The sequence below is a fragment of the Argiope bruennichi genome, chromosome 11 (assembly GCF_947563725.1).
Source record: "Argiope bruennichi chromosome 11, qqArgBrue1.1, whole genome shotgun sequence".
NCBI lineage: Eukaryota > Metazoa > Arthropoda > Arachnida > Araneae > Araneidae > Argiope > Argiope bruennichi.
The window spans coordinates 105,024,032-105,051,938 of record NC_079161.1 but is presented as its reverse complement, the minus strand read 5'-3'; the positions used below and the strand labels follow the sequence as shown (position 1 = coordinate 105,051,938).

The following is a 27,907-nucleotide window of genomic DNA, read 5'->3' as shown; positions in this document are numbered from 1 at the left end:
GAGTGTGTGCATTGGACAATGGCAGGGAACATTCATGCTGACGAGGTGTTGGGTTGGTGGGTCATTTAGTGGAGCAGCGTCCTCGGTCTTCTTCTATTCCTGTTACTTTTAGGGTCGTAAACGGGGATTTCTTTTATTGCAGAATTGCTGTTGTTATCTAGCTTTTGGTAGTATTTTGTACTTAGTTTTTTGAAATGTTCTTCTATTGTTGGTAGTTCAAGGTCTTTTAAAATATTTTTATTTCTGATGAACCAGGGCATATTTGCGATTTGTCTGGCTGTTCTATTTTGCAGTACCTCTAGTTTGTTAATGTGGGTTTTTGCAGCTGCTCCCCAAACTGGGGAAGCGTAGCTGATAAGGGGTCGCAATAAAGACTTATAAAGCAGTAGTTTATTGCCCAGCGAGAGTTTTGATTTCCTGCCCAGAAGTGGGTATAGTGCTCCTTTGGCTTTAGTAAATTTTTCTTTAATTTTGTCAACGTGTGGTTTAAATGTTAATGTTTTGTCTAAGTAGACTCCTAAGTATTTTGTTTGATTTTCCCATTCAATGGGGCGTCTAAATAATTTTGGGGGTGGTGGGAGATTTCTCTTTTTGGTGAACATTATCGCTTGGCATTTGTCTGAGTTGACTTTTATCTTCCATCTTATGAGCCATTTTCCAATTTGTTCTAGATGGTCATTAAGCGCCCCCATGACTGCTGATCTATTGATGTTTGTACTAAGTATTGCAGTATCATCTGCAAATAAGCAGAGGCGTGTGTCGTCCGATTGGCAGATGTCATTAATAAATAAGTTGAAGCATAATGGACCTAGTTTGGATCCCTGGACGACCCCTGCTTCTGTTGTTCTATAGTCTGAGAGTTCTTGGCCAACTCTAACTTTGAATTTTCTTCCTCTGAGATATGATGATATTAGGGCGACTAGTTTGTCTGGTATTTTTAGTTTTAGTAGCTTGTAGATGAGTCCGTCAATCCACACCCTGTCAAATGCCTTTGCTATGTCTAGGAACACCGCTGCTGTTTCTTCTGATTTATTTAACCCTTCTCTGATTAGTTCTGTGACTCTTGTTAGTTGTTGAACTGTTGACAGCCCTTTTCTGAACCCGAACTGGTATGGTATGAGTTTATCCTCCGCTGCTTCTTCCAGTCTATTTAAGATAATTCCTTCGGCTACTTTACTCAATGAGGATAGTAGGCTAATGGGTCTGTAATTAACTGGGATTTGGGGATCTTTTCCTGGCTTGTGAATTGGTATGATGATGGCTTGTTTCCAAATTTTTGGGAAGTATCCAATTTTGAACATTCCATTAATGATTTCTGTTAATTTGAATATACTTTTGACAGGTAGGTTTTTTATCATATTGTTATTAATTTCGTCAAATCCTGGGCTTTTCCTTTTGTTAAGTTTTCCTATAGCAAGTGCAATTTCCGCCGGGGAGCATGGAGTGATTTTCTTTTTATACTTCTTAGTCTTTTCAAATTTTTCTAGTTTTTGTTTAACACGGTATTCTGTTGGGGGGTGGGATAAGTTGTTATTTTTGAACTGTTTTGCCAGACTGTCGGCAATAGCTTCGGCCTTTTCCTTATTGCTGTAAACAATCGTATGTTCCGTTTTTAACGGGGGAATTCTGAATTTACTATTTTTAATTTTTTTCACTAGTTTCCAGAGTGATCCTTCAACCGGGTCTAGGTTGGCTATATAATTTTCCCATCGTTTTTGCTCTTGGTCATATTGTAGTTTGTTCAAGTAATTTTGCGCTCTATTTAAGTTTCGTTTGTCATTCGGGTGTCTTGTTCGTTGCCATATTTTCCTGAGTCTGTTCCTATTTTTAATTTGTTCTTTGATTATCTGCGTTGCTTCATGCTTGTATTTCTCTTTGTATCTCCCGCTTTCCTTATATGCCGTTAATATTTCGTTTGTAAATCTATTAATTTCTTCTTCAATTTCCTCTGGCCCTTTAGGGACAAATTTTTTATCAGAATTTAATAATAACTGTAGTTTGTATTTTCCCCAGTTGGGTATGAATATTTTATTGTCTTCGCAGAGGGTTTCCGTGGCTATATGAAATCGTACTGGCATGTGGTCGCTGGATAGTTCGTTGAGCGTTTCTGCTGTAATGATTTGTGAAATGTTTCTGGCTATTGCTATATCGATTACGTAGGCGCTTCTATTTTGGTAGTGTGTTGGTTCATCCGGGGCAATAATTCTTGCATTGGTTTTTCCTGCGAAATTGTCAAGCTGCGTGCCTAATCTGCATGTTCTTGCGCAGTTCCATTTTTTATTTTTGGCGTTGAAATCTCCTGCCATGAATAATGCAGTATTGTAGGCGTATATTAATTCAAAGTCAAGTGTGAAAGCAGTATTTGAGTTTGGTGGGTTGTACACTGATACGAAGTTTATGGGTGGTAGGTTCGGTAGCTGAGCTATAACCATGGTTGCTTCAATGTGCCTTAACATTGGGTTTGGTTGATGCGTGTGGGATATTGAATTTTTAATAATAATTCCCGTGCCCCTTCTTTTGTGGAGCGTTCTGCTGGGAGTGGAGTAAAATTGATAGTTAGGAAATCCTATTTTATCACATCCTGTTAGGTGCGTTTCCTGCAGTAATACCACATCTGGGCTGGCCCTATTAATAAACTCTCGCAATTCGTTAACCTTGCCTAAAAGTCCATTTGCATTCCATGATATTGCAAAAAACCCTGAGTTCGGTAAACCCATTAATCATTGATAGAGGGAGACCTGAGTGCTTCAGCTAATATCATTAGCTTTTCCCATACGTTTTCCTTGCTCTTCATTGCTTTCAGTGTTCCCGAGACGTCATTTATGGCGCTGAATATTTTTCGTAGTTCAGTCGCGAGTTCCAGTACATCTTGCAGCTCCCCTCTTTGCGGGGTTGGCATTCCTCGCGGCTGTGCTTGTTTATCATCTCTCCCCTCTCTCTGCTTGGGGGGTAGGGGGGGATTTACAGTTACTTCTTTTATCTCCGTTTCTCCCGTCCTGACCGCATTACCGTTACTAGCCGGGGGGTTGTTTTTTTCTTTTACTGCTTCTGCGAAGCTTTTCCCAGTCTGGGTCGTTCTGAATTGTTGTGTTTTGGGGTACCGGGGGCAACCTCTATAGTTTGCAGTGTGTGGTCCTCCACAGTTGGCGCATTTTATCTCTGCGTTTTCTTTCCCTTTACTGGGACATTCCTTAGTGGGGTGGGTGCCTGCACAGATAACGCATTTTGGGTTGAGTCTGCATCCTTTTGAACCGTGATTCCATAATTGACAGTTGTAACATTGGTGATTTTGTTTAATAATATATTTTTCTACTCTGATCATAATATAGAAAAGGGTTTCTAATTTATAAATTTCCTGGATGTTACTGGTTTTGAACAGGTGTACTTGAAATATTGGTAGTGGCTCTCTTGTTTTAAATTTTTTAAGCTGATTAACTTTATCTACTCTGAATCCTTTTTCATTAAGTTCGTTTTTGATTTCTTCGGGATCCGTGTTGATAGGAAGGCCTTTTATAACTATTTTTACTGGTTTTTCCGCCTTGTCTGAGATGACGAAGTATTCTTTTTGTTGCTCGTCTAAGTAACTTGTTAATTTCCTTACGTCTTCCGGGGATTCCGCAAACAGCTTGATGAATTCTCCTGACTCTTTCGCTTTGCATTTGATGTTATAAGTTTGGTTTAGCCTTTTAATGATTTCTCTGTACTCCACTGTTCTTTTAAGCATAATTGGGGGAATTTTTGGGTTTATTGCTGCGGCGTTTGGTGCATTTATTTCATTTTCGTTATTAAGCGGGTTGAATTTATTTTGCGTTGCTATAACCTCATCTGCTGCTGTTTTTTTGTTAGGTATGTATTCCTTATTGCCTTTGTGGCTCCTTTTCCTTTTTGGGAATTGGAATCCGTCCTCATTTTTATTGTTGTCCGTGCTGTGCTTTAGTTCTTTAACTATCCTCACATCTTCGTTGTTATCCTCCCCTTTTGGGGTAGCATTTGAATTATGATCCGCGGACTGTCTATTTTTTCCCGAATTATTTTTCTTGGTTTGGTCATCGTTTAACCCTTTCTCTAGTCCAATGCACTTATCCTTATAGATTTGGTTAGTTTTTTTTGTTTTAAGACTAGTTTTTTCATTTATTTTATTTGGTACTGTTTTACCATTGCTATCTTCATTAATTAGCATTTGGTTAGAGGTGTCATTAATTTTAATTTGATTGAAGGTTTCCTGGATTAGGTTGTTTACTTCCTCATCGCTAGAGTCGTAGTTTAATTCCTTATCCTCATAGTAGTTTAAATTTTTAATTTGGTTATCATATTCCTCTACTAGGCTTTTATAACCCTCATTATCATAAACAATTGGGGGAACGCTCAATATAAAAGTTTGCCACTCACCCATTAGTTGCTGGTACTTCTTGTATAACTTCTCCATTCCAGGGGATATATCGGCTAGGTCCTCTTGCCTCTTAAGGTCCTCCATCCTTGCTATGGTGGCTGCTATTTGCATCTGCAGGGCTTTATCCATCATGACCAGTTCATTGATATCAGTGGGAATTTCCATTTCCGTGTCCGTGTTGTCGTCGACATCCATCGTTGGCCCTTCCAATACTGATCCTGAAAAGGACGAGTCGGGCCCGGCTGCTATCGTCGGCTCGGTAGTTGTCAGGTTTGAGCTGCGTGGGTGGTTTCGGAGGGGAGAAAAAACACGTCCTCACTCTTCAGATCCCAAGACTCGAATGATGCAAAAATGCCATGACCCCAGCTCCAGAATCGCCTTTTTATAGCAATTTACACACGCCCCTGCTTCGAAGAGCGAAACGCGATTGGCTGCTTTCGGTTTCGCAGCAGTGGGTATAAAATGAAATGTAAAAGTGGTCGCGAGTATTTTCTATTCTCATTTCGAATCGAAGATGCCTCCTCAAGCCTCTGGTAAAGCTGTGAAAAAGGCCGGAAAGGCCCAAAAGGCTGTTCGTGCCGGTGATAAGAAAAAACGCAAGAAGCGTAGGAAGGAATCTTTCGCTATTTACATCTACAAAGTCTTGAAACAGGTCCATCCTGATACCGGTATTTCCAGCAAAGCCATGTCAATCATGAACTCTTTCGTGAATGACATTTTCGAACGTATCGCAGCCGAATCTTCCCGATTAGCTCACTACAACAAAAGGAGCACAATTACCAGTCGGGAAATTCAAACAGCTGTGAGGCTTTTGTTGCCTGGCGAATTGGCCAAGCACGCTGTTTCCGAAGGAACCAAAGCTGTCACCAAGTACACTAGCTCCAATTAAAAAGTTCAAATCCCTCGAACCAAAAAAAAAAAAAAAAAAAAAAAAAAAAAAAAAAAAAAAAAAAAAAAAAAAAGGCCCTTTTAAGGGCCATCACATGTTGTCAAACACTGTTTTGTTTGCAAAGAAAGAATATTTATCACAATAATATTAAAAAAATATATTTTGAAGTTTGTGTATACATAATCAAACAATGTTTCACAATTTTCTTTGTGTAAAATAAGGTGTTTCATGGCAATTAAGCATAATAGTTTAAATTTGTTTCAAACATGTGTAGAGAATGGTTAAAAAATAAAATAAATAAATGGGTAATTAGATTTTTAACACTTACATGCATCTGTTAACTTTCAATTCATTTTATTTCCTTTTTTTGTTTTGTTTTTAAATTCTTCACATTCTTTCTAATTCTGGAAAGGAAATAAGAAAACGATTTTTAGTGAAAAATAATTTGTAATAACATTCAGTCACTATTGATGATACTTCATTACAATTTAGAATCACAGGTACAAAATAAATAAATAAACACTTCGTGCAATAAAAACGTATTTTGTAGGGAAAATTAATAAAACACATCAAATAAATTAATAAAAAAATAATAATAATAATAATAATAATAACATTACATGCAAAAGGATCAAATCTTAATTTTTGAAATAAAATTAAAAAGATGCCAACAGCACGCGGTGTTCCCAGGTGGTCACCCTCCCAAGTACTGACCGCGCCCGATGCTGCTTAACTGCGGTGATCAGACGAGAACCGGTGCTTTCAGCATGGTATGGCCGTTGACATTCATCTGGTGAGAAAATACATTTCATGTCCGATCTTATATATACGATACTAATACTCTACAGGTGCGATAATGAACATTTTCGTGGGGGGTCTTGCTAATGACGAGTGTCATTAGCGCAGATGGATGTCGCTAATGACAACCCTAATGACCCTTTAATGAGGGTCGTAAAATGACCGCCCTAATGACCCTTTAATGAGGGTCGTAAAAAAACGACCATCACTGACCACACACGATGGCCAGGGGGGACAATGGGGATCGGATGACACCACCCACGGCGACAATTTCAATTGCCCGCAAGCTGCAAGCGAATTGACACCGACAGCCAAAAAGAGACCGTGCATTCACATTCATGTTACAATACTCTTATCAAGTTTTTTCTTTCTTTCTTTTCATTACGCACTCCTGCAAGAAACGAACACGAGACACAGATCACACCCCACAAAATATAAGAAAAAAAACCCCTATTAAAAAAAAAAAAAAAAAAAAAAAAAAAAAAGTTCTTATAATAATAACTAACTCTCCTCTCAATTGAAATTATCACGCGATGAGCCATTTTCACCTAGGAATTTGAAATGCTTAAAAAATTCCAATCCGAAGACAGATGACACTTTATTAAAGGTCACTGTTTACTTATCATGTTTACATCGGCTGTATGTTTATTTGATTTGTTTGCCTATAATTAAAACACGTGACAATAGGAAAGAAACGGCTCTCTTGAATCCCGAAGATGAGCGCTTTGCGTGCATTTTTGCGCAATTTCCTTGCTCTCCGATTGGCTGAAACCCGGTTTCGCGGTAGTACTATATAAAAGAGGGCGAAAAAAGCGCCAGGTACATTTCGCATTCTCTCCTGAACTGTAATCATGTCTGGTCGTGGCAAAGGCGGTAAAGTTAAGGGAAAGAGCAAGACTCGTTCTAGCCGAGCAGGGCTTCAATTCCCTGTCGGTCGTATCCATCGACTTCTCCGAAAAGGCAATTATGCCGAACGTGTTGGAGCTGGAGCACCCGTGTACCTGGCTGCCGTGTTAGAATACTTAGCTGCTGAAGTGTTGGAGTTGGCTGGTAATGCCGCCAGAGATAACAAGAAAACTAGGATCATCCCTAGACATCTCCAACTCGCCATCCGAAACGACGAGGAGTTGAACAAACTCCTTTCCGGAGTAACTATTGCTCAGGGTGGTGTATTGCCTAACATTCAAGCTGTCTTGCTCCCCAAGAAAACCGAAAAGAAAGCCTAAATTAAGACTTTACAAGTTTAAAAAAAAAAAAAAAAAAAAAAAAAGGCCCTTTTAAGGGCCAACAAATTATTAAGAATTAGCTACTGAACACTTGTAAAAATAAAAAAAAAGGGCAATATATTGAATTTTTAAAAAAAGTTATGCATCTATTTTTTTTTAAATTTATTAGCATTACTTTTTAATTTATAAACTGAATGAATTTCCATAAGAATGCATTGTATGGAAGGGTTTCTATGACATGCACAGTTTAGTGTTACAAGAATTGGGCTGGGTAGTAATGAAACGAAACGTGTTTCTGTTTACACTAAAGAGAAACTGAAAGGGTCCCGGAATGTGGTGCCATCTAGCGATCATGCTAAGAATTCGAAACTGGAATGCATTTCGCTATTAGTAAACAAGAGGAGAGGGAGATGTAGAAATTGATGAAATGGAAAGTTATTTGCTTTTTGAAACATGAACATTCAAATATGCTTGTGTAAGAAGAGATTTACATAAGAAAAGGTGAGTATTTCATGAGAAATTAATATTATAAATAAATACATAATTATTAACATATTAATTAGTACATGGTTGTGTGTGCTATGGTGTTTCTTGGCCCTGAGAAGGGCCGTTTTTTTTTTTTTTTTAAACAACTTTTTTTTTGGCTTAGGCACGTTCACCCCTAATTCGTCTAGCGAGCTGAATGTCCTTAGGCATGATAGTTACTCTCTTGGCGTGGATAGCGCACAAGTTAGTATCTTCGAACAAGCCTACTAAATAAGCTTCGCTAGCTTCCTGGAGAGCCATAACAGCAGAACTCTGGAATCGGAGATCAGTTTTGAAGTCCTGAGCGATTTCTCTAACCAAACGCTGGAATGGCAATTTTCGGATCAAGAGCTCAGTGGATTTTTGATAACGACGGATTTCTCTCAAAGCAACAGTTCCGGGCCTGTAACGATGGGGCTTCTTAACACCTCCAGTGGCTGGGGCGCTCTTACGAGCGGCCTTAGTAGCCAGTTGTTTCCTGGGGGCTTTACCTCCAGTACTCTTACGAGCGGTCTGCTTGGTACGTGCCATGACTGACTATTCTCAAACGACTTTGAACAGAAAATGGGGCGCGCAAAGATGACTTCGTTTAAATACGCTCCGAAACAGAAGGGGAAGGTGGGTGAGCGAGTCGAAATCGACCAATCGTAAAAGCGAAAAGGCGGGCGGGCGGATTCTTGGCGGTTTCGTTATTAAGAATATTTTTATATTACGTTTCAGACTCTCGACTGTCAAGATGTCCGAGGAAACAGCCGCTGCCCCTGCAACTCCAGCCACTGCCACGCCTAAGAAAAAGGCAAAAAGTGGCGCAACCAAATCGAAACCTAATCCTCCAACTCATCCCAAGGTTTCCGAAATGGTTGTGAAATCCATCACCACTCTGAAAGAGCGAGGTGGCTCTTCACTGCAAGCTATCAAAAAGCACATCAGCAGTCAGTACAAAGTCGACATCGACCGTTTGACTCCTTTCATCAAAAAATATTTGAAAAGCGCTGTCGCTGCTGGAACTCTGGTTCAAACCAAAGGAAAGGGAGCTAACGGTTCATTCAAGCTGAGTGCATCCGGTCAGAAAACCAAGGAGCCAAAGAAAATCGTGAAAAAGCCTAAAAAGGAAGGAGCTGCTTCTCCAAAGAAAGCAAAAGCCCCTGCTAAGAAAACGGCCAAGCCGAAGGAAAAAGCAGAGAAAAAGAAGAAGCCTGCTGCTGCTAAGAAAGCCACTGCTGGGGCTAAAAAAGTAGCCAAACCCAAATCTCCTAAGAAGGCAAAGGCTACAAAGCCAAAAGCTCCCAAGCCCAAGAAATTAAAATCACCCAAAAAAGCAGCTCCAAAAAAAGCTTCAAAGAAGTAAATGGACTAAACGAAAAAAATATTTTTCTTTAAAAAAAAAAAAAAAACGGCCCTTCTTAGGGCCATAAAATAGATGTGCCAAGCCAAAAGTAAATTAATTTAATAAATAATTCCCACAGTAATTGACTATTGAAATTTTATCAAGCCATTTTTTTTTTTTTTTAAATTTAATTAAAAGCCAAGAAAAACCATAGCACACACAATTTATAAACAATAGTATATGTTTTAAACACATTTAACAACTGAATATTTTAATAATACATGTTTAAGGTGCAAACACTTCATAATCATGTAAAGTGAATAGTGTGTAATGGGAATGAGAGGCATGTGTTTATATTCTATTTCACACTGTGTATGTAAATGAAAATATTAATTGGAAAAAAAAAAAAAAAAATGCTTTTAATGAAATAATGTTTATACAATAATTGTGTCATATTGTTCAATTGAGTATTTTGTTTTACAATTGAAACAGGTTATTATTCATGCAATAGTTGTAACAATCAAGTGACACATATGCAAACAAGTAATTCTTATTTGTGTATGAGTAAGAAGCACAAATAAAACAAAAATTCAATACATATTAAAAAAACAATGAAATGCAATAAATGAACATTCTTAATATTTAGCAAAAAAATATAATTAAATAAATTATATGATAACATTTAAAAACAATAAATAGGTGCAACATAATTATTGAAAATCAATTATTATTATTATTATTATTATTATATATATATATATATATATATATATATATATATATATATATATATATATATATATATATATATATAGTCTTGCTGTTAGTAATGTAATGAAATCTTCTTATCGAGAGAGATGGCATGGGTGTCTTCACCTTAGGACATTTCAAATCAATCACACTGATTGGAGTTTACCTCTAACCCTGATTTGCATGTTTATTAATGGTATTAGCACGTGGTACTGTTTACCATAGAAATAAATGTTTGACAACTGATTCGACGCATGTGCAATGCACAATTCTCATATGTTGAGATTTAGTTTCTGTTTCTTCTTATTGTATAAAAATAGCAGGAAGGCATTTAAGAGGATTAATGTTTCATGTAGCATCCTAGAGTTAGTAAATAATTAATTTGCTTAATTGTTTTATTAGTAATAATTTTTATAAAATTCAAATATATATATATATATATATATATATATATATATATATATATATATATATATATATATATATATATATATATATATATATATATATATAAATAAATTTATTAATTATGAATCCCTGCTTTCATGAAAATTATTTATTTATTTATTTGGGGGGGGGGGGGGACAGAGGGATATAAATTCTAGCACTAATGTATATTTTTATATCAAATATATCATGCAAACGGTTGTTATTTAAGAAAGTGACAGAGTTCATTTTTGACCATATTTGCTTAAAATGTAGCAAATTCTGCATATACATCCTTCTATTTCAAAGATTTATTCAGTTTTTATTTTTTAAAAAATAGTTGCTGACCGTAGAATATTGGGAAACAGAAATTTAAAGATAGCATCCCACTCTCCAAACTTCCTTTTACATTTGAGGCTTTGTTTTTTTCAATATACATTTATTTTCGTTAGAAACTCATTTTAGATCTTGGGGACTGATGTTTTAAATTGGTTTCTTGAGTTATTTCAAAGCTGTTACAGTTTATTTGCTTTAAATGTTAAGTTTAGTTTTCATTGAATTTTTTCATTTATGTCATAATGCTATGAACCATATCATCTTTTTTTTTATTTATTTATCTTTATCATTAATATTATTCTTTTTATTATTATTGTTTATTTATTATAGGAATCAATGAAACTGGAAAATTTTCCTATAAATTATTACACTGAATTTTTCTCATTTCCATTCTTACCCCCCCCCCCCCCCCACACACACACACACACACTCTTTTTTTTTTCTCCTGTTACTAAAAAGAAGGACATTGTTCAAGAAATATTTTAAAAGGTTAAATCATACATCTGCAATTAGGACAGAATTGACATTTCTTATCATCAAGAACAACACTTTCTCAAAAATTTATAAAAAGTTTTTTTTTCTTTCTTTTTATTATCAATTTATTTTTAATTGCCCCCCCCCCGCTTTATGTGCTTCTAATAACATGAATATTAAATCATTATATGTTTCAATACCATTACAAACAAAACAGTGTTTAACAACATGTGTTGGCCCTGAAAAGGGCCTTTTTTTTTTTGGTGCAAGGGATCTGAACTTTTGCTTAACCTCCGAAACCGTACAAGGTACGTCCTTGCCTCTTTAGGGCATACACAACATCCATAGCAGTGACAGTTTTCCTTTTAGCATGCTCGGTGTAGGTGACAGCATCTCGAATGACATTTTCCAAGAAAACTTTGAGCACACCTCGAGTCTCTTCGTAAATCAAACCAGAAATACGTTTGACTCCGCCACGTCTAGCTAAACGCCTGATTGCGGGTTTTGTAATACCCTGGATGTTATCACGAAGAACTTTACGATGCCTTTTGGCACCCCCCTTTCCAAGACCCTTGCCTCCTTTACCTCGACCAGACATGACTTCTCAATTCAATGCAAATGCAAAAATGCCATGACCCCAGCTCCAGAATCGCCTTTTTATAGCAATTTACACACGCCCCTGCTTCGAAGAGCGAAACGCGATTGGCTGCTTTCGGTTTCGCAGCAGTGGGTATAAAATGAAATGTAAAAGTGGTCGCGAGTATTTTCTATTCTCATTTCGAATCGAAGATGCCTCCTCAAGCCTCTGGTAAAGCTGTGAAAAAGGCCGGAAAGGCCCAAAAGGCTGTTCGTGCCGGTGATAAGAAAAAACGCAAGAAGCGTAGGAAGGAATCTTTCGCTATTTACATCTACAAAGTCTTGAAACAGGTCCATCCTGATACCGGTATTTCCAGCAAAGCCATGTCAATCATGAACTCTTTCGTGAATGACATTTTCGAACGTATCGCAGCCGAATCTTCCCGATTAGCTCACTACAACAAAAGGAGCACAATTACCAGTCGGGAAATTCAAACAGCTGTGAGGCTTTTGTTGCCTGGCGAATTGGCCAAGCACGCTGTTTCCGAAGGAACCAAAGCTGTCACCAAGTACACTAGCTCCAAGTAAAAAGTTCAAATCCCTCGAACCAAAAAAAAAAAAGGCCCTTTTAAGGGCCATCACATGTTGTCAAACACTGTTTTGTTTGCAAAGAAAGAATATTTATCACAATAATATTAAAAAAATATATTTTGAAGTTTGTGTATACATAATCAAACAATGTTTCACAATTTTCTTTGTGTAAAATAAGGTGTTTCATGGCAATTAAGCATAATAGTTTAAATTTGTTTCAAACATGTGTAGAGAATGGTTAAAAAATAAAATAAATAAATGGGTAATTAGATTTTTAACACTTACATGCATCTGTTAACTTTCAATTCATTTTATTTCCTTTTTTTGTTTTGTTTTTAAATTCTTCACATTCTTTCTAATTCTGGAAAGGAAATAAGAAAACGATTTTTAGTGAAAAATAATTTGTAATAACATTCAGTCACTATTGATGATACTTCATTACAATTTAGAATCACAGGTACAAAATAAATAAATAAACACTTCGTGCAATAAAAACGTATTTTGTAGGGAAAATTAATAAAACACATCAAATAAATTAATAAAAAAATAATAATAATAATAATAATAATAACATTACATGCAAAAGGATCAAATCTTAATTTTTGAAATAAAATTAAAAAGATGCCAACAGCACGCGGTGTTCCCAGGTGGTCACCCTCCCAAGTACTGACCGCGCCCGATGCTGCTTAACTGCGGTGATCAGACGAGAACCGGTGCTTTCAGCATGGTATGGCCGTTGACATTCATCTGGTGAGAAAATACATTTCATGTCCGATCTTATATATACGATACTAATACTCTACAGGTGCGATAATGAACATTTTCGTGGGGGGTCTTGCTAATGACGAGTGTCATTAGCGCAGATGGATGTCGCTAATGACAACCCTAATGACCCTTTAATGAGGGTCGTAAAATGACCGCCCTAATGACCCTTTAATGAGGGTCGTAAAAAAACGACCATCACTGACCACACACGATGGCCAGGGGGGACAATGGGGATCGGATGACACCACCCACGGCGACAATTTCAATTGCCCGCAAGCTGCAAGCGAATTGACACCGACAGCCAAAAAGAGACCGTGCATTCACATTCATGTTACAATACTCTTATCAAGTTTTTTCTTTCTTTCTTTTCATTACGCACTCCTGCAAGAAACGAACACGAGACACAGATCACACCCCACAAAATATAAGAAAAAAAACCCCTATTAAAAAAAAAAAAAAAAAAAAAAAAAAAAAAGTTCTTATAATAATAACTAACTCTCCTCTCAATTGAAATTATCACGCGATGAGCCATTTTCACCTAGGAATTTGAAATGCTTAAAAAATTCCAATCCGAAGACAGATGACACTTTATTAAAGGTCACTGTTTACTTATCATGTTTACATCGGCTGTATGTTTATTTGATTTGTTTGCCTATAATTAAAACACGTGACAATAGGAAAGAAACGGCTCTCTTGAATCCCGAAGATGAGCGCTTTGCGTGCATTTTTGCGCAATTTCCTTGCTCTCCGATTGGCTGAAACCCGGTTTCGCGGTAGTACTATATAAAAGAGGGCGAAAAAAGCGCCAGGTACATTTCGCATTCTCTCCTGAACTGTAATCATGTCTGGTCGTGGCAAAGGCGGTAAAGTTAAGGGAAAGAGCAAGACTCGTTCTAGCCGAGCAGGGCTTCAATTCCCTGTCGGTCGTATCCATCGACTTCTCCGAAAAGGCAATTATGCCGAACGTGTTGGAGCTGGAGCACCCGTGTACCTGGCTGCCGTGTTAGAATACTTAGCTGCTGAAGTGTTGGAGTTGGCTGGTAATGCCGCCAGAGATAACAAGAAAACTAGGATCATCCCTAGACATCTCCAACTCGCCATCCGAAACGACGAGGAGTTGAACAAACTCCTTTCCGGAGTAACTATTGCTCAGGGTGGTGTATTGCCTAACATTCAAGCTGTCTTGCTCCCCAAGAAAACCGAAAAGAAAGCCTAAATTAAGACTTTACAAGTTTAAAAAAAAAAAAAAAAAAAAAAAAAGGCCCTTTTAAGGGCCAACAAATTATTAAGAATTAGCTACTGAACACTTGTAAAAATAAAAAAAAAGGGCAATATATTGAATTTTTAAAAAAAGTTATGCATCTATTTTTTTTTAAATTTATTAGCATTACTTTTTAATTTATAAACTGAATGAATTTCCATAAGAATGCATTGTATGGAAGGGTTTCTATGACATGCACAGTTTAGTGTTACAAGAATTGGGCTGGGTAGTAATGAAACGAAACGTGTTTCTGTTTACACTAAAGAGAAACTGAAAGGGTCCCGGAATGTGGTGCCATCTAGCGATCATGCTAAGAATTCGAAACTGGAATGCATTTCGCTATTAGTAAACAAGAGGAGAGGGAGATGTAGAAATTGATGAAATGGAAAGTTATTTGCTTTTTGAAACATGAACATTCAAATATGCTTGTGTAAGAAGAGATTTACATAAGAAAAGGTGAGTATTTCATGAGAAATTAATATTATAAATAAATACATAATTATTAACATATTAATTAGTACATGGTTGTGTGTGCTATGGTGTTTCTTGGCCCTGAGAAGGGCCGTTTTTTTTTTTTTTTTAAACAACTTTTTTTTTGGCTTAGGCACGTTCACCCCTAATTCGTCTAGCGAGCTGAATGTCCTTAGGCATGATAGTTACTCTCTTGGCGTGGATAGCGCACAAGTTAGTATCTTCGAACAAGCCTACTAAATAAGCTTCGCTAGCTTCCTGGAGAGCCATAACAGCAGAACTCTGGAATCGGAGATCAGTTTTGAAGTCCTGAGCGATTTCTCTAACCAAACGCTGGAATGGCAATTTTCGGATCAAGAGCTCAGTGGATTTTTGATAACGACGGATTTCTCTCAAAGCAACAGTTCCGGGCCTGTAACGATGGGGCTTCTTAACACCTCCAGTGGCTGGGGCGCTCTTACGAGCGGCCTTAGTAGCCAGTTGTTTCCTGGGGGCTTTACCTCCAGTACTCTTACGAGCGGTCTGCTTGGTACGTGCCATGACTGACTATTCTCAAACGACTTTGAACAGAAAATGGGGCGCGCTGGAAATAGCAAAGATTAGTGGAGTACCCGCCCGATGTGGGCTACCTCCAACATAGCAAATAGAGATGGCCTAGCTTGACATAAATTTCCATAGACTGTAACGTCTCCAGTGATGGTAGAAGGTGAAATGCAGCAATATCTACAGATGAAAAGTCGCATGGCAGGTGAGGGAGAGAGGGTGAGATGTCTCAGCCAATAGCAAAGCAGACGGTCAAGGGAGTAGGAGAGGGTGAAGTAGGAGCACTTTTGGTCTTGAAGTGGGGCCGGAGCCGGATAATCCATTGTACCTGGGGAACCAATCAGAAAGCTGGGTTATTGTAGTGGGATGTCTTGAAATTCTGAGGGGACTTAGCCGATCAGCGCGTTAAGGATGATAAGCTTTTTCTCTTCTTTGTCATTTGTTTTTCTTGCGAGTTTCACTGCCTCCATTAATTTGGGGAATTCCTGAAGTATTTCTTTGAGTTCTCTAATGATTTGCAGGGTTTCTTGGAATGATGTTATTTCTTCATTAGCCATTGAAGTGGGCACCATGTTCTGTTTCCTGGGTGTTGAGATGGGCTTTGGGTCTTGTCTTGGTTGATTTTTCTTTGTTATTTCAGCGTATGTAGTTTTCCCGTTGGAGGTTATAAGTTTGGGGAATTTAGAGCATCCTTTCCAGGCAGCTGTATGGCCAGTTTCTCCGCAGTTTACACAGACTGGATCTTTAATTTTTTCAGTGATGCTACAGTCCCTGGTTGCATGGGTACCACCACATCTGATACATTTCGGGGTCATTCTGCAGTTTCTTGCTGCATGGAAAAAACCAGCACAGTTATAACACATGGTTGCAGTAGTTTTTCTTCTGTAGCTTTCAAATTTAATTTTGAGATGTAGTAGGAATTTTTCATTGAATATGTTTTGGGCGTTTTCAGTTTTCTTAATTTCCAGGAGGAAAATTGGGTAAAGGGATTGTAACTTGTGGTTTTTAAGCTGGGTAATTCTGTTTACCTTGTAGTTTCTTTCTTCTAGTGCTATTGTGATTTCGTCTTTTTCTGCATTAACTGGGAGGCCTTTCAGGATAACTTTGATAGGTCTTTCGTCTTGGCTTTCTGATAGAACAAATTCTTCTTTCCTTTCAGTTAGCAGTTCAATGATTTGTGCTCTTTCATTTTCCGTTGCTGGGCTGATTGCTATCATGTTTCTTATCAATTTGTTTTCTGTTTGGGGGAACTTTCTGTGGATTTCTTGTAGAATCACGTTGTAGTTACTTGTAAGTTTTAAATTAATGGTGGCTGGTCTGTTCATTATTTTTTCTTGGTTTTCCTGCAATTCATTTAGTGCTTCAAATCTATTCGATGTATCCATAACTTCATGCTTGTCCTCGACTTTCCTTATTTTGGCGGCTTTTCTCGGGCTAACCATTTGGTAGTTTTCTTCAGTATTGGTATTTTTCTTGTTATTTTCCTCCAGTGTGTTATCAATATCCATAGATTGAGGTGGCTGCTTTACGTTATCAGGTGTATGCCTTTCGCAGTTTTCCAATGGGCAGGGGGTTATATCATCCAGCTCGCTAGCGATATTCCTGATATCCACTTGAATTTCTTTTAATTTGGAGTAGTCCTCAAGGTACTGGGCTGTATGTTCAAGTTTGTTTTCTTTCATCTGTTGCAGCGTGTCTATGAAAGTCGACGCAGTGTAATTTAATCTTAACATTCTTTCTTGGGATGTGGAGATGTAGGAGCATAAGTTCTTATTTCCGTCATGTGTACGGCATCCTTTATTGATGCATGGTTTTGCAGAGTTAAGTTTTCCTTTGTTGTAATCAATTGTTCTGTTAAGGTCATCTAGACGTTTCGATAGTTCCGCCTTTTCAGAGAGACTACACTCTCCAATTAGCTGTCTTTTGACGTTGTAAGCTTTACAATCAGCTGCGTTTATTTCTCTTTTCCAACTCTTTAGTTGTCGGCAGTGGTTTTGAATGCTTATAATGAAATCTGAAGCGCAACTGGCTTTTCCACTGTAGTAAGACTTATCACTAAGAACACTCTTGCAACTACTAGAGTCCTCAGAGCGTCCGTCTCCTTCCATAGCTGGAGACTGAATGTGAATGGGGCGCGCAAAGATGACTTCGTTTAAATACGCTCCGAAACAGAAGGGGAAGGTGGGTGAGCGAGTCGAAATCGACCAATCGTAAAAGCGAAAAGGCGGGCGGGCGGATTCTTGGCGGTTTCGTTATTAAGAATATTTTTATATTACGTTTCAGACTCTCGACTGTCAAGATGTCCGAGGAAACAGCCGCTGCCCCTGCAACTCCAGCCACTGCCACGCCTAAGAAAAAGGCAAAAAGTGGCGCAACCAAATCGAAACCTAATCCTCCAACTCATCCCAAGGTTTCCGAAATGGTTGTGAAATCCATCACCACTCTGAAAGAGCGAGGTGGCTCTTCACTGCAAGCTATCAAAAAGCACATCAGCAGTCAGTACAAAGTCGACATCGACCGTTTGACTCCTTTCATCAAAAAATATTTGAAAAGCGCTGTCGCTGCTGGAACTCTGGTTCAAACCAAAGGAAAGGGAGCTAACGGTTCATTCAAGCTGAGTGCATCCGGTCAGAAAACCAAGGAGCCAAAGAAAATCGTGAAAAAGCCTAAAAAGGAAGGAGCTGCTTCTCCAAAGAAAGCAAAAGCCCCTGCTAAGAAAACGGCCAAGCCGAAGGAAAAAGCAGAGAAAAAGAAGAAGCCTGCTGCTGCTAAGAAAGCCACTGCTGGGGCTAAAAAAGTAGCCAAACCCAAATCTCCTAAGAAGGCAAAGGCTACAAAGCCAAAAGCTCCCAAGCCCAAGAAATTAAAATCACCCAAAAAAGCAGCTCCAAAAAAAGCTTCAAAGAAGTAAATGGACTAAACGAAAAAAATATTTTTCTTTAAAAAAAAAAAAAAAACGGCCCTTCTTAGGGCCATAAAATAGATGTGCCAAGCCAAAAGTAAATTAATTTAATAAATAATTCCCACAGTAATTGACTATTGAAATTTTATCAAGCCATTTTTTTTTTTTTTTAAATTTAATTAAAAGCCAAGAAAAACCATAGCACACACAATTTATAAACAATAGTATATGTTTTAAACACATTTAACAACTGAATATTTTAATAATACATGTTTAAGGTGCAAACACTTCATAATCATGTAAAGTGAATAGTGTGTAATGGGAATGAGAGGCATGTGTTTATATTCTATTTCACACTGTGTATGTAAATGAAAATATTAATTGGAAAAAAAAAAAAAAAAATGCTTTTAATGAAATAATGTTTATACAATAATTGTGTCATATTGTTCAATTGAGTATTTTGTTTTACAATTGAAACAGGTTATTATTCATGCAATAGTTGTAACAATCAAGTGACACATATGCAAACAAGTAATTCTTATTTGTGTATGAGTAAGAAGCACAAATAAAACAAAAATTCAATACATATTAAAAAAACAATGAAATGCAATAAATGAACATTCTTAATATTTAGCAAAAAAATATAATTAAATAAATTATATGATAACATTTAAAAACAATAAATAGGTGCAACATAATTATTGAAAATCAATTATTATTATTATTATTATTATTATATATATATATATATATATATATATATATATATATATATATATATATATATATATATATATAGTCTTGCTGTTAGTAATGTAATGAAATCTTCTTATCGAGAGAGATGGCATGGGTGTCTTCACCTTAGGACATTTCAAATCAATCACACTGATTGGAGTTTACCTCTAACCCTGATTTGCATGTTTATTAATGGTATTAGCACGTGGTACTGTTTACCATAGAAATAAATGTTTGACAACTGATTCGACGCATGTGCAATGCACAATTCTCATATGTTGAGATTTAGTTTCTGTTTCTTCTTATTGTATAAAAATAGCTAGCAGGAAGGCATTTAAGAGGATTAATGTTTCATGTAGCATCCTAGAGTTAGTAAATAATTAATTTGCTTAATTGTTTTATTAGTAATAATTTTTATAAAATTCAAATATATATATATATATATATATATATATATATATATATATATATATATATATATATATATATATATATATATATATATATATATATATAAATAAATTTATTAATTATGAATCCCTGCTTTCATGAAAATTATTTATTTATTTATTTGGGGGGGGGGGGGGACAGAGGGATATAAATTCTAGCACTAATGTATATTTTTATATCAAATATATCATGCAAACGGTTGTTATTTAAGAAAGTGACAGAGTTCATTTTTGACCATATTTGCTTAAAATGTAGCAAATTCTGCATATACATCCTTCTATTTCAAAGATTTATTCAGTTTTTATTTTTTAAAAAATAGTTGCTGACCGTAGAATATTGGGAAACAGAAATTTAAAGATAGCATCCCACTCTCCAAACTTCCTTTTACATTTGAGGCTTTGTTTTTTTCAATATACATTTATTTTCGTTAGAAACTCATTTTAGATCTTGGGGACTGATGTTTTAAATTGGTTTCTTGAGTTATTTCAAAGCTGTTACAGTTTATTTGCTTTAAATGTTAAGTTTAGTTTTCATTGAATTTTTTCATTTATGTCATAATGCTATGAACCATATCATCTTTTTTTTTATTTATTTATCTTTATCATTAATATTATTCTTTTTATTATTATTGTTTATTTATTATAGGAATCAATGAAACTGGAAAATTTTCCTATAAATTATTACACTGAATTTTTCTCATTTCCATTCTTACCCCCCCCCCCCCCCCACACACACACACACACACTCTTTTTTTTTTCTCCTGTTACTAAAAAGAAGGACATTGTTCAAGAAATATTTTAAAAGGTTAAATCATACATCTGCAATTAGGACAGAATTGACATTTCTTATCATCAAGAACAACACTTTCTCAAAAATTTATAAAAAGTTTTTTTTTCTTTCTTTTTATTATCAATTTATTTTTAATTGCCCCCCCCCCGCTTTATGTGCTTCTAATAACATGAATATTAAATCATTATATGTTTCAATACCATTACAAACAAAACAGTGTTTAACAACATGTGTTGGCCCTGAAAAGGGCCTTTTTTTTTTTGGTGCAAGGGATCTGAACTTTTGCTTAACCTCCGAAACCGTACAAGGTACGTCCTTGCCTCTTTAGGGCATACACAACATCCATAGCAGTGACAGTTTTCCTTTTAGCATGCTCGGTGTAGGTGACAGCATCTCGAATGACATTTTCCAAGAAAACTTTGAGCACACCTCGAGTCTCTTCGTAAATCAAACCAGAAATACGTTTGACTCCGCCACGTCTAGCTAAACGCCTGATTGCGGGTTTTGTAATACCCTGGATGTTATCACGAAGAACTTTACGATGCCTTTTGGCACCCCCCTTTCCAAGACCCTTGCCTCCTTTACCTCGACCAGACATGACTTCTCAATTCAATGCAAATGCAAAAATGCCATGACCCCAGCTCCAGAATCGCCTTTTTATAGCAATTTACACACGCCCCTGCTTCGAAGAGCGAAACGCGATTGGCTGCTTTCGGTTTCGCAGCAGTGGGTATAAAATGAAATGTAAAAGTGGTCGCGAGTATTTTCTATTCTCATTTCGAATCGAAGATGCCTCCTCAAGCCTCTGGTAAAGCTGTGAAAAAGGCCGGAAAGGCCCAAAAGGCTGTTCGTGCCGGTGATAAGAAAAAACGCAAGAAGCGTAGGAAGGAATCTTTCGCTATTTACATCTACAAAGTCTTGAAACAGGTCCATCCTGATACCGGTATTTCCAGCAAAGCCATGTCAATCATGAACTCTTTCGTGAATGACATTTTCGAACGTATCGCAGCCGAATCTTCCCGATTAGCTCACTACAACAAAAGGAGCACAATTACCAGTCGGGAAATTCAAACAGCTGTGAGGCTTTTGTTGCCTGGCGAATTGGCCAAGCACGCTGTTTCCGAAGGAACCAAAGCTGTCACCAAGTACACTAGCTCCAAGTAAAAAGTTCAAATCCCTCGAACCAAAAAAAAAAAAGGCCCTTTTAAGGGCCATCACATGTTGTCAAACACTGTTTTGTTTGCAAAGAAAGAATATTTATCACAATAATATTAAAAAAATATATTTTGAAGTTTGTGTATACATAATCAAACAATGTTTCACAATTTTCTTTGTGTAAAATAAGGTGTTTCATGGCAATTAAGCATAATAGTTTAAATTTGTTTCAAACATGTGTAGAGAATGGTTAAAAAATAAAATAAATAAATGGGTAATTAGATTTTTAACACTTACATGCATCTGTTAACTTTCAATTCATTTTATTTCCTTTTTTTGTTTTGTTTTTAAATTCTTCACATTCTTTCTAATTCTGGAAAGGAAATAAGAAAACGATTTTTAGTGAAAAATAATTTGTAATAACATTCAGTCACTATTGATGATACTTCATTACAATTTAGAATCACAGGTACAAAATAAATAAATAAACACTTCGTGCAATAAAAACGTATTTTGTAGGGAAAATTAATAAAACACATCAAATAAATTAATAAAAAAATAATAATAATAATAATAATAATAACATTACATGCAAAAGGATCAAATCTTAATTTTTGAAATAAAATTAAAAAGATGCCAACAGCACGCGGTGTTCCCAGGTGGTCACCCTCCCAAGTACTGACCGCGCCCGATGCTGCTTAACTGCGGTGATCAGACGAGAACCGGTGCTTTCAGCATGGTATGGCCGTTGACATTCATCTGGTGAGAAAATACATTTCATGTCCGATCTTATATATACGATACTAATACTCTACAGGTGCGATAATGAACATTTTCGTGGGGGGTCTTGCTAATGACGAGTGTCATTAGCGCAGATGGATGTCGCTAATGACAACCCTAATGACCCTTTAATGAGGGTCGTAAAATGACCGCCCTAATGACCCTTTAATGAGGGTCGTAAAAAAACGACCATCACTGACCACACACGATGGCCAGGGGGGACAATGGGGATCGGATGACACCACCCACGGCGACAATTTCAATTGCCCGCAAGCTGCAAGCGAATTGACACCGACAGCCAAAAAGAGACCGTGCATTCACATTCATGTTACAATACTCTTATCAAGTTTTTTCTTTCTTTCTTTTCATTACGCACTCCTGCAAGAAACGAACACGAGACACAGATCACACCCCACAAAATATAAGAAAAAAAACCCCTATTAAAAAAAAAAAAAAAAAAAAAAAAAAAAAAGTTCTTATAATAATAACTAACTCTCCTCTCAATTGAAATTATCACGCGATGAGCCATTTTCACCTAGGAATTTGAAATGCTTAAAAAATTCCAATCCGAAGACAGATGACACTTTATTAAAGGTCACTGTTTACTTATCATGTTTACATCGGCTGTATGTTTATTTGATTTGTTTGCCTATAATTAAAACACGTGACAATAGGAAAGAAACGGCTCTCTTGAATCCCGAAGATGAGCGCTTTGCGTGCATTTTTGCGCAATTTCCTTGCTCTCCGATTGGCTGAAACCCGGTTTCGCGGTAGTACTATATAAAAGAGGGCGAAAAAAGCGCCAGGTACATTTCGCATTCTCTCCTGAACTGTAATCATGTCTGGTCGTGGCAAAGGCGGTAAAGTTAAGGGAAAGAGCAAGACTCGTTCTAGCCGAGCAGGGCTTCAATTCCCTGTCGGTCGTATCCATCGACTTCTCCGAAAAGGCAATTATGCCGAACGTGTTGGAGCTGGAGCACCCGTGTACCTGGCTGCCGTGTTAGAATACTTAGCTGCTGAAGTGTTGGAGTTGGCTGGTAATGCCGCCAGAGATAACAAGAAAACTAGGATCATCCCTAGACATCTCCAACTCGCCATCCGAAACGACGAGGAGTTGAACAAACTCCTTTCCGGAGTAACTATTGCTCAGGGTGGTGTATTGCCTAACATTCAAGCTGTCTTGCTCCCCAAGAAAACCGAAAAGAAAGCCTAAATTAAGACTTTACAAGTTTAAAAAAAAAAAAAAAAAAAAAAAAAGGCCCTTTTAAGGGCCAACAAATTATTAAGAATTAGCTACTGAACACTTGTAAAAATAAAAAAAAAGGGCAATATATTGAATTTTTAAAAAAAGTTATGCATCTATTTTTTTTTAAATTTATTAGCATTACTTTTTAATTTATAAACTGAATGAATTTCCATAAGAATGCATTGTATGGAAGGGTTTCTATGACATGCACAGTTTAGTGTTACAAGAATTGGGCTGGGTAGTAATGAAACGAAACGTGTTTCTGTTTACACTAAAGAGAAACTGAAAGGGTCCCGGAATGTGGTGCCATCTAGCGATCATGCTAAGAATTCGAAACTGGAATGCATTTCGCTATTAGTAAACAAGAGGAGAGGGAGATGTAGAAATTGATGAAATGGAAAGTTATTTGCTTTTTGAAACATGAACATTCAAATATGCTTGTGTAAGAAGAGATTTACATAAGAAAAGGTGAGTATTTCATGAGAAATTAATATTATAAATAAATACATAATTATTAACATATTAATTAGTACATGGTTGTGTGTGCTATGGTGTTTCTTGGCCCTGAGAAGGGCCGTTTTTTTTTTTTTTTTAAACAACTTTTTTTTTGGCTTAGGCACGTTCACCCCTAATTCGTCTAGCGAGCTGAATGTCCTTAGGCATGATAGTTACTCTCTTGGCGTGGATAGCGCACAAGTTAGTATCTTCGAACAAGCCTACTAAATAAGCTTCGCTAGCTTCCTGGAGAGCCATAACAGCAGAACTCTGGAATCGGAGATCAGTTTTGAAGTCCTGAGCGATTTCTCTAACCAAACGCTGGAATGGCAATTTTCGGATCAAGAGCTCAGTGGATTTTTGATAACGACGGATTTCTCTCAAAGCAACAGTTCCGGGCCTGTAACGATGGGGCTTCTTAACACCTCCAGTGGCTGGGGCGCTCTTACGAGCGGCCTTAGTAGCCAGTTGTTTCCTGGGGGCTTTACCTCCAGTACTCTTACGAGCGGTCTGCTTGGTACGTGCCATGACTGACTATTCTCAAACGACTTTGAACAGAAAATGGGGCGCGCAAAGATGACTTCGTTTAAATACGCTCCGAAACAGAAGGGGAAGGTGGGTGAGCGAGTCGAAATCGACCAATCGTAAAAGCGAAAAGGCGGGCGGGCGGATTCTTGGCGGTTTCGTTATTAAGAATATTTTTATATTACGTTTCAGACTCTCGACTGTCAAGATGTCCGAGGAAACAGCCGCTGCCCCTGCAACTCCAGCCACTGCCACGCCTAAGAAAAAGGCAAAAAGTGGCGCAACCAAATCGAAACCTAATCCTCCAACTCATCCCAAGGTTTCCGAAATGGTTGTGAAATCCATCACCACTCTGAAAGAGCGAGGTGGCTCTTCACTGCAAGCTATCAAAAAGCACATCAGCAGTCAGTACAAAGTCGACATCGACCGTTTGACTCCTTTCATCAAAAAATATTTGAAAAGCGCTGTCGCTGCTGGAACTCTGGTTCAAACCAAAGGAAAGGGAGCTAACGGTTCATTCAAGCTGAGTGCATCCGGTCAGAAAACCAAGGAGCCAAAGAAAATCGTGAAAAAGCCTAAAAAGGAAGGAGCTGCTTCTCCAAAGAAAGCAAAAGCCCCTGCTAAGAAAACGGCCAAGCCGAAGGAAAAAGCAGAGAAAAAGAAGAAGCCTGCTGCTGCTAAGAAAGCCACTGCTGGGGCTAAAAAAGTAGCCAAACCCAAATCTCCTAAGAAGGCAAAGGCTACAAAGCCAAAAGCTCCCAAGCCCAAGAAATTAAAATCACCCAAAAAAGCAGCTCCAAAAAAAGCTTCAAAGAAGTAAATGGACTAAACGAAAAAAATATTTTTCTTTAAAAAAAAAAAAAAAACGGCCCTTCTTAGGGCCATAAAATAGATGTGCCAAGCCAAAAGTAAATTAATTTAATAAATAATTCCCACAGTAATTGACTATTGAAATTTTATCAAGCCATTTTTTTTTTTTTTTAAATTTAATTAAAAGCCAAGAAAAACCATAGCACACACAATTTATAAACAATAGTATATGTTTTAAACACATTTAACAACTGAATATTTTAATAATACATGTTTAAGGTGCAAACACTTCATAATCATGTAAAGTGAATAGTGTGTAATGGGAATGAGAGGCATGTGTTTATATTCTATTTCACACTGTGTATGTAAATGAAAATATTAATTGGAAAAAAAAAAAAAAAAATGCTTTTAATGAAATAATGTTTATACAATAATTGTGTCATATTGTTCAATTGAGTATTTTGTTTTACAATTGAAACAGGTTATTATTCATGCAATAGTTGTAACAATCAAGTGACACATATGCAAACAAGTAATTCTTATTTGTGTATGAGTAAGAAGCACAAATAAAACAAAAATTCAATACATATTAAAAAAACAATGAAATGCAATAAATGAACATTCTTAATATTTAGCAAAAAAATATAATTAAATAAATTATATGATAACATTTAAAAACAATAAATAGGTGCAACATAATTATTGAAAATCAATTATTATTATTATTATTATTATTATATATATATATATATATATATATATATATATATATATATATATATATATATATATATATATAATAGTCTTGCTGTTAGTAATGTAATGAAATCTTCTTATCGAGAGAGATGGCATGGGTGTCTTCACCTTAGGACATTTCAAATCAATCACACTGATTGGAGTTTACCTCTAACCCTGATTTGCATGTTTATTAATGGTATTAGCACGTGGTACTGTTTACCATAGAAATAAATGTTTGACAACTGATTCGACGCATGTGCAATGCACAATTCTCATATGTTGAGATTTAGTTTCTGTTTCTTCTTATTGTATAAAAATAGCAGGAAGGCATTTAAGAGGATTAATGTTTCATGTAGCATCCTAGAGTTAGTAAATAATTAATTTGCTTAATTGTTTTATTAGTAATAATTTTTATAAAATTCAAATATATATATATATATATATATATATATATATATATATATATATATATATATATATATATATATATATATATATATATATATATATATAAATAAATTTATTAATTATGAATCCCTGCTTTCATGAAAATTATTTATTTATTTATTTGGGGGGGGGGGGGGACAGAGGGATATAAATTCTAGCACTAATGTATATTTTTATATCAAATATATCATGCAAACGGTTGTTATTTAAGAAAGTGACAGAGTTCATTTTTGACCATATTTGCTTAAAATGTAGCAAATTCTGCATATACATCCTTCTATTTCAAAGATTTATTCAGTTTTTATTTTTTAAAAAATAGTTGCTGACCGTAGAATATTGGGAAACAGAAATTTAAAGATAGCATCCCACTCTCCAAACTTCCTTTTACATTTGAGGCTTTGTTTTTTTCAATATACATTTATTTTCGTTAGAAACTCATTTTAGATCTTGGGGACTGATGTTTTAAATTGGTTTCTTGAGTTATTTCAAAGCTGTTACAGTTTATTTGCTTTAAATGTTAAGTTTAGTTTTCATTGAATTTTTTCATTTATGTCATAATGCTATGAACCATATCATCTTTTTTTTTATTTATTTATCTTTATCATTAATATTATTCTTTTTATTATTATTGTTTATTTATTATAGGAATCAATGAAACTGGAAAATTTTCCTATAAATTATTACACTGAATTTTTCTCATTTCCATTCTTACCCCCCCCCCCCCCCCACACACACACACACACACTCTTTTTTTTTTCTCCTGTTACTAAAAAGAAGGACATTGTTCAAGAAATATTTTAAAAGGTTAAATCATACATCTGCAATTAGGACAGAATTGACATTTCTTATCATCAAGAACAACACTTTCTCAAAAATTTATAAAAAGTTTTTTTTTCTTTCTTTTTATTATCAATTTATTTTTAATTGCCCCCCCCCCGCTTTATGTGCTTCTAATAACATGAATATTAAATCATTATATGTTTCAATACCATTACAAACAAAACAGTGTTTAACAACATGTGTTGGCCCTGAAAAGGGCCTTTTTTTTTTTGGTGCAAGGGATCTGAACTTTTGCTTAACCTCCGAAACCGTACAAGGTACGTCCTTGCCTCTTTAGGGCATACACAACATCCATAGCAGTGACAGTTTTCCTTTTAGCATGCTCGGTGTAGGTGACAGCATCTCGAATGACATTTTCCAAGAAAACTTTGAGCACACCTCGAGTCTCTTCGTAAATCAAACCAGAAATACGTTTGACTCCGCCACGTCTAGCTAAACGCCTGATTGCGGGTTTTGTAATACCCTGGATGTTATCACGAAGAACTTTACGATGCCTTTTGGCACCCCCCTTTCCAAGACCCTTGCCTCCTTTACCTCGACCAGACATGACTTCTCAATTCAATGCAAATGCAAAAATGCCATGACCCCAGCTCCAGAATCGCCTTTTTATAGCAATTTACACACGCCCCTGCTTCGAAGAGCGAAAC

At 36.3% G+C, this 27,907-nt stretch overlaps 12 protein-coding genes and 3 non-coding genes across 15 annotated transcripts; 9 read left to right on the top strand and 6 right to left on the bottom strand.

The window, feature by feature from the left end:
* The first annotated feature begins 4,893 nt into the window (after positions 1–4,893).
* Positions 4,894–5,279, top strand: LOC129956997 (histone H2B-like). The gene has a single exon (XM_056069095.1). The coding sequence runs from the start codon at positions 4,905–4,907 to the stop codon at positions 5,277–5,279; it is 375 nt and encodes a 124-aa protein (XP_055925070.1). The 5' UTR covers positions 4,894–4,904.
* Positions 5,280–5,944: 665 nt separating this feature from the next.
* LOC129957760 (5S ribosomal RNA) lies at positions 5,945–6,063 on the bottom strand. The gene has a single exon (XR_008782866.1). It is a non-coding gene; the product is annotated as a 5S ribosomal RNA (ribosomal RNA).
* Positions 6,064–6,890: 827 nt separating this feature from the next.
* On the top strand, positions 6,891–7,341 carry LOC129956994 (histone H2A). The gene has a single exon (XM_056069091.1). It carries the CDS (start codon positions 6,929–6,931, stop codon positions 7,301–7,303), a length of 375 nt encoding a protein of 124 aa, XP_055925066.1. The 5' UTR covers positions 6,891–6,928; the 3' UTR covers positions 7,304–7,341.
* A 571-nt stretch (positions 7,342–7,912) lies between these two features.
* On the bottom strand, positions 7,913–8,401 carry LOC129956992 (histone H3). The gene has a single exon (XM_056069090.1). It carries the CDS (start codon positions 8,357–8,359, stop codon positions 7,949–7,951), a length of 411 nt encoding a protein of 136 aa, XP_055925065.1. The 5' UTR covers positions 8,360–8,401; the 3' UTR covers positions 7,913–7,948.
* Positions 8,402–8,481: 80 nt separating this feature from the next.
* LOC129956990 (histone H1-III-like) lies at positions 8,482–9,213 on the top strand. Its single transcript, XM_056069088.1, has one exon. The coding sequence runs from the start codon at positions 8,565–8,567 to the stop codon at positions 9,174–9,176; it is 612 nt and encodes a 203-aa protein (XP_055925063.1). The 5' UTR covers positions 8,482–8,564; the 3' UTR covers positions 9,177–9,213.
* Positions 9,214–11,416: 2,203 nt separating this feature from the next.
* LOC129956847 (histone H3-like) lies at positions 11,417–15,373 on the bottom strand. Its single transcript, XM_056068804.1, has 3 exons — positions 14,941–15,373; positions 14,172–14,259; positions 11,417–11,741 (listed from the first exon to the last, which is right to left on the bottom strand). The coding sequence occupies exons 1-3, from the start codon at positions 15,343–15,345 to the stop codon at positions 11,428–11,430; spliced, it is 807 nt and encodes a 268-aa protein (XP_055924779.1). The 5' UTR covers positions 15,346–15,373; the 3' UTR covers positions 11,417–11,427.
* LOC129956951 (histone H2B) lies at positions 11,875–12,426 on the top strand. Its single transcript, XM_056069008.1, has one exon. The coding sequence runs from the start codon at positions 11,931–11,933 to the stop codon at positions 12,303–12,305; it is 375 nt and encodes a 124-aa protein (XP_055924983.1). The 5' UTR covers positions 11,875–11,930; the 3' UTR covers positions 12,306–12,426.
* Positions 12,931–13,049, bottom strand: LOC129957749 (5S ribosomal RNA). The gene has a single exon (XR_008782855.1). It is a non-coding gene; the product is annotated as a 5S ribosomal RNA (ribosomal RNA).
* On the top strand, positions 13,877–14,327 carry LOC129956947 (histone H2A). Its single transcript, XM_056069003.1, has one exon. The coding sequence runs from the start codon at positions 13,915–13,917 to the stop codon at positions 14,287–14,289; it is 375 nt and encodes a 124-aa protein (XP_055924978.1). The 5' UTR covers positions 13,877–13,914; the 3' UTR covers positions 14,290–14,327.
* A 2,230-nt stretch (positions 15,374–17,603) lies between the features above and the next one.
* LOC129956943 (histone H1-III-like) lies at positions 17,604–18,296 on the top strand. Its single transcript, XM_056068999.1, has one exon. The coding sequence runs from the start codon at positions 17,648–17,650 to the stop codon at positions 18,257–18,259; it is 612 nt and encodes a 203-aa protein (XP_055924974.1). The 5' UTR covers positions 17,604–17,647; the 3' UTR covers positions 18,260–18,296.
* A 2,203-nt stretch (positions 18,297–20,499) lies between these two features.
* Positions 20,500–27,860, bottom strand: LOC129956846 (uncharacterized). The gene is made up of 5 exons (XM_056068802.1): positions 27,501–27,860; positions 24,972–25,231; positions 24,024–24,434; positions 23,255–23,342; positions 20,500–20,824 (listed from the first exon to the last, which is right to left on the bottom strand). The coding sequence occupies exons 1-5, from the start codon at positions 27,805–27,807 to the stop codon at positions 20,511–20,513; spliced, it is 1,380 nt and encodes a 459-aa protein (XP_055924777.1). The 5' UTR covers positions 27,808–27,860; the 3' UTR covers positions 20,500–20,510.
* On the top strand, positions 20,958–21,509 carry LOC129956950 (histone H2B). Its single transcript, XM_056069007.1, has one exon. It carries the CDS (start codon positions 21,014–21,016, stop codon positions 21,386–21,388), a length of 375 nt encoding a protein of 124 aa, XP_055924982.1. The 5' UTR covers positions 20,958–21,013; the 3' UTR covers positions 21,389–21,509.
* Positions 22,014–22,132, bottom strand: LOC129957737 (5S ribosomal RNA). The gene has a single exon (XR_008782844.1). It is a non-coding gene; the product is annotated as a 5S ribosomal RNA (ribosomal RNA).
* Positions 22,960–23,410, top strand: LOC129956946 (histone H2A). Its single transcript, XM_056069002.1, has one exon. The coding sequence runs from the start codon at positions 22,998–23,000 to the stop codon at positions 23,370–23,372; it is 375 nt and encodes a 124-aa protein (XP_055924977.1). The 5' UTR covers positions 22,960–22,997; the 3' UTR covers positions 23,373–23,410.
* On the top strand, positions 24,551–25,282 carry LOC129956942 (histone H1-III-like). Its single transcript, XM_056068998.1, has one exon. It carries the CDS (start codon positions 24,634–24,636, stop codon positions 25,243–25,245), a length of 612 nt encoding a protein of 203 aa, XP_055924973.1. The 5' UTR covers positions 24,551–24,633; the 3' UTR covers positions 25,246–25,282.
* Positions 27,861–27,907: the final 47 nt, after the last annotated feature.